The sequence below is a fragment of the Orycteropus afer genome, unplaced genomic scaffold (genome assembly GCF_000298275.1).
Source record: "Orycteropus afer afer isolate SDZICR_OR568_19922 unplaced genomic scaffold, OryAfe1.0 scaffold00184, whole genome shotgun sequence".
In the NCBI taxonomy this organism is placed as follows: domain Eukaryota; kingdom Metazoa; phylum Chordata; class Mammalia; order Tubulidentata; family Orycteropodidae; genus Orycteropus; species Orycteropus afer.
In genome coordinates, this window is record NW_006921771.1 from 6,060,523 (window position 1) to 6,071,259 (window position 10,737).

A 10,737-nucleotide genomic window follows, 5' to 3' on the forward strand; every position below is an offset into this window, starting at 1 on the left:
ATATATATATATATATATATATATATATATATATATATATATATATCTAAAACCAAACTCACTAAAAGGAGTCCTTTCAACAGAAAAACAACAACAGAAGACAACAAATTAAGATCAAGACACATGACAACACCACTTAGAAACCAACCTAGAAAAAGAACTCTCAAAACTAAAATAAACTTACAAGAAGGTAAATAGAGAACTGGAGGAGTCAATCTGTAAATGACACCAACAACAGAGCAACTAGAGAGAATAGATAGTGTAATTACAAGATTTCCAAATGCACAAGAAGTCATAAATGTCTGTATAGAACACTGTCCCAAACTTACAAGTATAAAAATTTACTACAAGAAAATTAACAAGCCTTCTAACCAAAATAAGAAAGCAAAAAATCACAAGGACTTAATAAAGAAAAAAACAATGAAGAAAAGGGAAAGAAAACTTCATAACCAAATGAACCCAGTACAGAAAAATATTTGGAACAAAGAAACCACCAACAACACTGCAAAAAACACAATAGACTGACAGTAATAAATTCATGCATATCATTAGTTACACTGAATGTGAATGGACTAACTATAGCAGTCAACAGAAAGAGAGTGGCAGATTGGGTAAAAGAAGAAGATTCATCTATGTGCTGCCTATTAGAGACTCACCTTAGACACACAGATAAAAGTAAATAAAAATCAAGGTGTGGAAAAAAGTATATCAAGCTAATGGCAACAAAAAGACAGGAGTGGTAATATTAATTTTTTATAAAATAGACTTTGAGGTCAAAACCAACATAAGGCATAGGAAGAGAATTTTAAAATCATAAAAGGGTCAATTACCAAGAGGGCATAACTATAATAAATAATCTATGCACCTAATGAAAGAGCTACAAAATGCATGAAGAAAACGTAATTAAATTGAAAGGACAAAAGACAATTCTACAGCAGTAGTAGGAGACTTTAACACTCTTCTGTCAATGAAGGACAGAACAACTAGAGAAAAACTCAATGAAGATACAGAAGATCTCAAAAACACAATCAAACAATTTGACCTCATAAATATACACAGAACACTTCACCCAACAAAAACACAATACACATTCTTTTCCAGTGTGCATGGATTATTCTCCAGAATAGATCATGTTAGGTCACAATACAAGCCTCAATAAATTTAAAAACATCAAAACACTACAAATCATCTTCTCATATTATAATGCTATAAAATTGGAAATCAGTAATAGGAATAACAAGGGGGGAATCAAATACATGGAAACAGAATAACACTCTCCTCAAGAACTAGTGGGTAACAGAAGAAATAAAGGGTGAATTTAAAATAAAAAGAAAAAATCCTAGAAACAAATGAGAACAAAAATACAATATACCCACATCTTTGGGACACAGAAAAAGCAGCACTCAGAGGTTAACTTATAGTAATCAATGTACACATCAAAAAAGAAGAAAGAATCAAAATCAACACCTCAATACAACAACACCAACAATGGAAAAATTTCTAGAAACACAATACCTACCTAAACTAAAACAGACTGAGATAGAAAACTTGAGCAGACCCATAATAAGAAGAAATTTAGCAGGTCATGGGAAAAAAAAAAAAAAAAAACCTCCCCACAAAAACAAGGCATGGGCCAAATGGCTTCACTGTAGAATTCTACCAAACATTGAGAGAACAGTTGAAACCTATCGTACTCAAACTATCCCAGAACATAGAAAAGAATGGAGTGCAAACAAATTCATTCTATGAAGAAACCACAGCCCTGATACCAAAATCAGGTAAAGAGAAAACTACAGATCAATATCCTTCATGGATATAGATGCAAAAATATTCAACAAAATCCCTAGCCAACAGAATCCAACACCCTGTCAAATAATAATAACAACAAAAATACACCATGCAAGTGGCATTTATACAAAGTATGGAAGAATGTTTCCACCTCAGAAAAACAATCGATGTGATCCATCATATAAACAAAATGAAAGAAAAGAACCATATGATCATATCAATCAATGTAGCAAAGGCATTTGATAAAATCCAGCACTCATTTCTGATTACAATACTCTTAGCAAAAGAGGAATAGAAGGGATATTCCTCAATGTAATAAAAGGCATATAGGCAAAACTTAATAGCCAACGTTATTTTCAGTGAAGAGAGTCTCAAAGCATTCCCCTTGTGAACAGGAACCAGACAATCATCACTCCTATTCAACACCGTAGTGGAAATCATAGCCAGGGGAATAAGGCAAGAAAGAGAAATAAAAGGCATTCAAATTGGCAAAGAAGTCAAATTATCTCTGTTTGCAGATGACATAATCTTATACATAGAAAATCCAATAGACTCAGCAAGAAAACTTCTGGAACTAATTGAAAGATTCAGCAAAGTGACAGGGTACAAAATCAACATCCATAAATCAGTTGGAGTCCTCTGCTTCAACAACGAGATCTCTGAAAAGGGAATAAGGAAATAACTACCAAAAAGATAACATGTTTATGAATAAATCTTACCAGGGACACAAAATACCTATACAAAGAAAACTATAGAATACTACTACAAGAAACTATAATAGACCTACGTAAATGCAAGAACAGGCCATGCTCACAGATAGGAAGACTGAATATTGTGAAAATGTCAATAGTACCCAAAGCAATCTATGTATTCAATGCTATCTTGATTTAAACGCCATCAAAATTCTTTAAAGATATGGAAAAACTAATCATCAATTTTCATGGAAAAGAAAGAGAACTCAGATAACCAAAGCACTAGTGAAGAAGAAAAATGAAGTAGGAAGTCTTACACTCCCCAATCTCAAAACCTCCTACACATCCACTCTAGTCAAAACCACCTGGTATTGATACAACAATAGACACATAAAGCAGTGGAACAGAATTGAGAATCTACAAATACATACATATATCTACGGGCAGCTGATCTTTGACAAAGGGCTGAAAGCCATTAAATAGAGAAGAGACAGCCTCTTTAACAAATGGTGTTGGTAAAATTGCATATTCATTTGCAGAAAAATGAAACAAGATGCATACCTCATACCATACACAAAAACAAACTCAAGATGAAGACCTAAGTATAAAACCCAAATTTATAAAATTCATGTAAGATAAAATAGGGGCAAACCTAAGGGCCCTAATTTATGGCATAAATAGACTCTCAAACAAACCAAAAATGCACAAAAAGCAGGAAATAATATAGATGACTGGAACCTTTCAAAAATTAAATTCTTATGCTCATCAAAAGACTTCTCCAAAACAATAAAAAGAGAACCTACAGATTGGGGAAAAAATTATCTGGCTATAACGTATCCAACAAGGGACTTATCTCTAAAGTTTAGGGAAAATTTCAGCACCTCAACATAAAAAAGACAAGCAATCCAATCCAAAACTGGACAAAGAACATGAACAGACACTTCACCAAGGAAGATATTCAGGCAGCCAATAAACTCATGAAGAAATACAATCATTACCCATCAGAAAGATGCAAATCAAAACAACAATGAAATATTATCTCATTCTAGCAAAGTTCAACAAGAAAGAAAACAACAAATGCTGGCGAGGGCATAGAGAGATTGGAACTTTCATACACTGTGGGACTGTAAAATGGTAAAAGCACTGTGGGAAAACAGTATGGTGCTTTCTTAAAAAGTTGGAAATAGAAATACCATTTAATACAGCACTCCCACTACTAGGAATATATCCTAAAGAGGTAAGATCAAGAATGCAAATAAATATATGCATACCCATGTTCATGGCAACACTAATCACAATAGTAAAGAGATGTAAACAACCAAAGTGCCCATCAACAGATGTATGGATAACCAAACTATGATATATACACACAATGGAATACTATGCAACATTAAAGCATAATGAAGAATCCAAGAATCACTTCATAATGTGGATGAACTTGGTAGACATTATGCTGAGTGAAATAAGTCAATCACAGTAGGACAAATATTGTTTGAGTACATTATTATAAAAAGTCAAAGAAAGGTTTCCACAAGGAAAGAAATTTACTTTATTGGTTACCAGGGATGGGAGATGAGGGGAGGGAAACTGCTGACTAGTTAAGAGACATGTGTTGATTTAGGTGAAGGGAAAGACAATATAAGAAAAGTGTGTGACCAGCACAATAAAATAGAGAAAAGGAAGACACAGAGAGGTGCACAGGGTAGGGGTAACCACAGGAAAGAGGTTGGGAAGAGAGCTGTTTCATTATAGGGATTATAACTGATGCCGTGAAACAAAATGTAGATGAACTTTTGTGTGTAAAATGAATCTGCTTTGTAAATTTACACCAAATCACGAGAAAAAAATTGTTTTTAATGAAATAAACTGCATTCTAAGATACGGCTTTTTACAACAAATTTTGTAATGTTTTTCTAGAGATATTTCTTTATTTGGGGAAAGGAAAGGAGATAAAATTGGATATTGGAACATGCTTCAATGAAAACTAGTCAATTTTCTGAGTACACTTTCTTTTCCTTCTTAACACAACTCCTCTAAAGAATGGAAAAATCTAACACAAAACAAGAAAAACTACTTACCTGGATGTAGTTGTATGCTCAGACTCTCATTTCTAGCCAAGTGGGAGACAGAGCAGGTCACAGTAGACATGTTGCCATCCTCCCAGTGGCATGTACTCTGCACAGACACTGCACCATTGCCTTGATTTTCTTGCTCAGTGACACAGTCCCCCTCTGGGTTCCAGGAGATCTGTGCAGCCGGCTTCCCTGCAACTGCCTTGCACACCACAGTTCTATTCTCAGTTAGAAACACGGTCACCTCGGGGGGCACTGCAGAGATGTAAGGGAAAACAAATGCTTCAGTGTTAACATAAGCAAAAAGGAATTCAGAGAGACTTTTGATTCTGTCTCAGTCTGGTTATTTGAAATAGCACAATGTACAATGTTCCTTACTGTGGTGCTTATGTTTGTGTGTCAACTTGGCTGGGCCTGGTTGAGTGGCTGGGCAGCTGGTGGTAATTATTCCCCATGATGAGACTGGCAATCAACTCCATGATGGGATCTACCACAAGCAGCTGAGTACGTGGTCTGCTTCCCGTATACAAGCAGCAGCTTTGGGAATGGTCTCTAGCTTAGGGCATACTTGGACTCTGTATGTAGCTGTGTTATTGTTGAGCAGCCTGCCATGCTCTTCCGACCTTGGGACTTATAGTGGACTTGAAGTAATGGCCTGCTGAGTGGGTTGGTAACATCAGGACTGTGTCTTTTTACTTGTCAACCTTGGGTTTGTTAGCCTCAGCAGCCAGCAGCTGCCTGAGTGAAGAAAAGCCTCTAGCTTCAGTGGGCCGGGGGCAGAAGGCAGAGCTGCAACCCAAGGTTGAGGGGCTTTCACCCAGCCCCTAGAGCCTGGCACTTTGAACTTGGACTAAAAGCCTCCAAAATGTAAGAATACATGCCTGTTTATTAAGGCCATCCCATTAGTGGTATATTCTTGTCAGAGTGGCACTAGGTAACCAGACACTTACCTAACACTTGGACGTGATAGCAATGATGGAAATTCCCATTAGATGTTACCATTTCACACATGTAAGATCCATCGTGAGTGATGGCCACTGGATTAATCTGAAGGTCAGGATTCTGGTCAGGTCTGGTGGCCCAGGTTATTCCTTTATTAGTACAATTAGCTTCCAAAGTCTCATTTTTATCTCTCCTGTAGGCTTTGGTGCAGGAAGTGTTGTCTCTGAAGATTATTTTCCACGTTGCTACAAACTCAGGTGTCAGTGGGACAGGAGGGCAGGAGAGTACAGCCCTCGTGTTCACCAGTACAGTCAGTGAAGTCTTCCCTGGACACACACACAAACACAAAGACAGTGATTTTTTTAAAAAAGCTTGACAAAGCTTGATACCTCAAGTGATATTAGAATGTTGTTTTGGCAGCCTTATTCTATAAATATTAGACTTAGATGCCAAATTAAACATTCATAAATGTATATATTAAATGCAATCCAAAGATGAACCCATTTTCTCCTATATTACATGTTGTTGTTGTTGTTGTTGTTGTTGTTATTTGCCATCGAGTCGGCCCCGACTCCTAGCGACCCCTCCTTGGGTTTCTGAGGCAGTATCACTACGGAAGTAGGATTGCCCAACCTTCCTTCTGAGGAGTGGCTGGTGGGTTTGAACCGCCAGCCTCCTGGTTAGCAGTCAAGTGCCTTAGGCACTATGCTACCAGAGCTCCTCTATATTACATAGTATTAGAAAAACAATATGTATTACACATGGAACACATATTTTTAAAACTCTTGAAATTGATTCAAGAGTTTCGGTATCTATAGAACAGATAAAATGGGAAAACCAAATTGTAAACAAAAAGACAAAGTGTTTTAAATCTAATCTGCTCTTTGCACACACTATTAGGTTTATCATAGAATCTATTCTCTTCAGGAAATGATGGACTAATTAATGATGTGGTTATCACCTCCTAAGTACCAATAAGAAGAAAAACTCAGTAATTTCAGAACTCGATGTCTATCTCTAAGGGTGGCACTTTAGACAAACAAAGTGGCAAATATATAGTACTTCTTTAAAAGTAAGTACAATGAGCACTAAGGTTGATCAAGGTGGAATATTTTTATTATTTAGTATATTTTTCATTCATAGAATCATAATCAGTGAAGTCAATTAATGTTAAAATAATCCATAGTTTCATCAGTTGAGCCATCCAATAAAAATGAAAAATTGTTGTCTAATAGTAAGTTGTTGTTATTATGTGCCATTGAGTCAGACCTGACTCACAGCGATCCCTCCTTGGGTTTCCGAGATGGTATCACTACAGAAGTAGATTGCCCAACCTTCCTTCCAAGGAGTGGCTAGTAGTAAGAGATGCCTACAACCCATTGCTGTCGAGTCAGATCCAACTCATAGTGACCCCTCCTTGTGTTTCTGAGGCAGTATCACTACGGAAGTAGATTGCCCAACCTTCCTTCCGAGGAGTGGCTCATGGGTTTGAACCTCCAGCCTTGTGCTTAGCAGTCAAATGCCTTAGGCACTACACCACCAGAGCTCCCAAGAGATGCCTAGAAATATTTATTTCTATTAAAAAAAAGAAAAAAAAAAAAAAAACTCCCTTCCAGTGAGTCGATTCCCTATAGTACAGAGTAGAACTTCCACATAAGATTTCCAAGGCTGTAAACCTTTATGGAAGCAGACTGCCTCATCTTTCTCCTGCAGAGTGGCTACTGGGTTCAAACCATTTACCTTTTGGTTTGCAGCCTAATGCTTTAACTACTGCTCCATGAGAGCCCCTTTATTTCTAGTATAGTGCATATATACAAAACAAAGAAAAGCAAGAATTGTTTTCCTTGAGAGGCATGGTAGTTATGTTTGTGTGTCAACTTGGCTGGGCCTGGTTGAGTGGCTGGGCAGCTGGTGGTAGTTATTCCCCATGATGAGAGTGACAATCAACTCCATGGTGGGATCTACCACAAGCAGCTGAGTAGCTGCCTTTGGGATGTGGTCTCCTTCCCATATATAAGGAGAAGCCTTGGGAATGGTCCCTAGCCTATGGCACACTTGGATCCTGCATGTAGCAGTGTCATTGTTCAGCAGCCTGCCATGCTCTGCTGACCTTGAGACTTACAATGGACTTGCATTAATGGCCTGCTGTGTGGTTTGGTGACATCAGGACTGTGCCTTTCTTACTTGTCAATCTTGGGCTTGGCAGCCTCAGCAGCCAGTAGCTGTCTGAGTAAAGAAAAGCCTCTAGCTTCAGTGGGCCGGAAGCTAGAGGCACAGGTGAAGCCCAAGGCTGAGGGGCTTTCACCCAGCCCCTAGAGCCTGGCACTTTGAACTTGGACTTCTAGCCTCCTCAACTGTAAGAGAACAAACTCCTGTTTGTTAAGGCCATCCCATTTATGGTATATTCTTGTCATAGTGGCACTAGTTACCACAACAAGAGGTTTTCTATAAAATGGATTTCATTGGGATATTACCAAACACAGCCTCTAGGTGAGTTTCCCTTTCTTCTGATTCAGTCACATAAACTCCAAATAGTTCAGCTGTGAACTTTGCTTACAGATTTTATTTCCTTGTGTCCAATCTGGTTATCAGCATTAAATGTAGAAGTTGACCAGTTTTGTTCACCTTTTAGGTTAAAAAATTAAGCACTGCAACCTACAAGCATCTATCAGCATAGAATCTCACACTGTCCCATAAACTGTCATAATGTAGTCCTTGATTGATAAAGGTTTACTGAGAAGTGATTAGTTCAACCAAGTATCTGTGACAACTCATCTGTACACAGAGGTTTCGGTGATTTTATTCCTTTAACCTAAACAGAACCAGCTATCTATGGCATGGCAAAATTTTTATGCAATGAAATTTGTTTTTACTAAACTCTGCATTTCATATCTTTCCTGTTTTGGTGTCACCTCCCTGTTCTCTAGCACCCAAGACCTTGAATTTCACTGTCAAATAAGATAACATAACTGGATAAAGGAAGAGGCAGGATTTTAACCCAAATCTGAGAGGCAGGGAATTCATGCAGTTCCCACCACTTCAAGTGCATCCTCTTAGGGAGAGAACTTCCAACTTGGCAGATACTTAAAGGCATGTAAAAACATGGCTTGTTTGGAGAACATTTAGAGGTTGGATCTTTTGGGTCCCTTATACCACTATACACAGATCCCAATCTTCTGTTTGGCACAAGGCTGGTCCCCACCCCAGGACATCAGTTAATGTTTCCATAGAAGTTCACCACTCCATGACCACACTGCTGGCCTCTAGATAAAGAAGCAGGTTACCTTCTGTGGGAGGTGTTGAATTGTTCTGCATCATCTGCTTTCTACCCACAAATGAACTAATTGTTGAACCTAGAAAATATTCAGAGAAGAGTAAATGAAGTTTAGGTACTCAAATGGAGTGAGAGCAATTGTTTCTCCAACTTATTCAATAAGATAGAAAATCAATTAACCATAACTAAAATTACATAAAAATCTCACAAATCAGAAATTATACCATCAATTGGGGAAAAAAAAGATATATTAAAATTCTTAAATTACATTGATAAGCTACTAATCAATTATTTTCCATTTATGAGATTTCCCTTGTTCTGTCAACATTTTGTACGAGATACTCCTGGCTCAACACCCATCCCTAGCCACGATGAATTGGTCCAACTTGTGCACTTCACATGAGGTAGGTCCATTATAGTCCTATCTCCAAATGCCATCCTCTGATTAAAGTTGTTTGCTTCAGTTGGAGGCACTTCACCCAGCTGGACAAATCAGAGCCTTTCTTGAGAATTTTGGAACTGGAATTGAGAAGAAGAATCGATCTCTCTTCCTTCTCCATTTGTCCCACCTTGTTGGAGAACAAAAGGATAAAAGCAGAAGCACAGAGAGGAGAAGAGATGGGAGTCCTCACCTAATTCAAGTCTCAAATTTCACCATTTCTAAGCCCAACAGCCATTCCTTACCTCAGGTTCTTCCCTGCAAAGTAGTCCTAATTTATTTGACATTTAGTTTTTTAAAAACTGCTCTTTTGTAGTTTGTTTTTAAGAAAAAAGGGACTAATCCTATGACATAGGGAGCTCTGGTGATGTACTACCTAAGGCACTTGATTACTAACCAGAAGGATGGAAGTTCAAACCTACCAGCTACTCCTTGAAAGGAAGGTTGGGCAATCTACTTCCATAGTGATATCACCTTGCAAACCCAAGGAGGGGTCGCTATCTGACTCCAGGGTAGTGCGTTGTGTTGTTTGCTTATGACATAGGGGCCTAACAAAGTTCTATGTCTGGGTTTATAACACCATTTACAAACTTTCTGCTTATAAAAATATACTTTTTGATCCCATTCTAATTTTGTGCCCATTCTACCCCATTAGAAATAAGTAAGAAAATTTAATAAATGTATTCTCATATATGTATGAACAGTAAATAAGACTCCTAAAATAATTTGGCATTCCTAGCAGCTAGATGTTATTGTCTTGGGCTGGAAAGAAAGAAAAAATGAGATTCTAACTGTTAAGTTTAACTTAAGAATGGGCTCAAGAATCTATTGCAATATTGCAAAGACAGATAAGAAATTTGAGTTGAGCTCAAAGGATTTATCAACATTAAGTGATGTCATAGATATTCTAGATCCTAAAAGTCTACCAGGAGTCCCTGGGTGGTGCAAACAGCTAAGAACTCAATTACTATCCAAAAAGTTCATGGTTCAAATCCACCCAGAGGCACTTCAGGAGACGGTTCTGGTGATCTTTCAAAAGGCTAATTGCACTCAAAACCCTAATGTAGCAATTCTATTCCACACATGGGATCATCATGAGTCAGAATCAACTCAACACTAAAAACAACAACTAAGCTCTATAATACTACGAAATATTCCTTAGCCATAAAGACCTCTCCTGACAAGCCATATCCAGCTTTGAAGGGTTCCTAAGGTCTGTCAGCTCTTCCGATGACAAATTCATCACCGATGAAGACTAAATGTTTGTAACAGACAAAAATTGAGGATGTGGAGTATTATTGTTGATAATATTGTTTCAGCTTGGAACCATCAAAGGGAAATTTTAAAGTTTTATTAAGAAATAGAAGATCTGGTGGTCTAGTGCCTAAGGCATTTGACTGCTAACCAGAAGCCTGGAGGTTCAAACCCACCAGCCACTCCTCACAAGGAGGGTTGGGCAATCAACTTTCATGGAGATACCGCCTCAGAAACTCAAGGAGGGGTTGCTATGAGTGGGATCTACTTCATGGC

The 10,737-nt window shown here is 37.8% G+C and overlaps 1 protein-coding gene across 1 annotated transcript in view; it reads right to left on the reverse strand.

Annotated features, from left to right (window-relative positions):
* LOC103202552 (cell surface glycoprotein CD200 receptor 1-like) overlaps nt 1-10,450 on the reverse strand; it is a 20,064-nt gene extending 9,614 nt beyond the window's left edge. The window contains exons 1-4 of the mRNA XM_042781859.1: nt 10,390-10,450; nt 8,779-8,847; nt 5,503-5,820; nt 4,559-4,807 (exon numbers count right to left, since the gene is read on the reverse strand). Coding sequence (XP_042637793.1) covers nt 4,559-4,807; nt 5,503-5,820; nt 8,779-8,847; nt 10,390-10,450 — 697 coding nt within the window. The remainder of the gene's footprint in view (nt 1-4,558; nt 4,808-5,502; nt 5,821-8,778; nt 8,848-10,389) is intronic.
* Nucleotides 10,451-10,737: the final 287 nt, after the last annotated feature.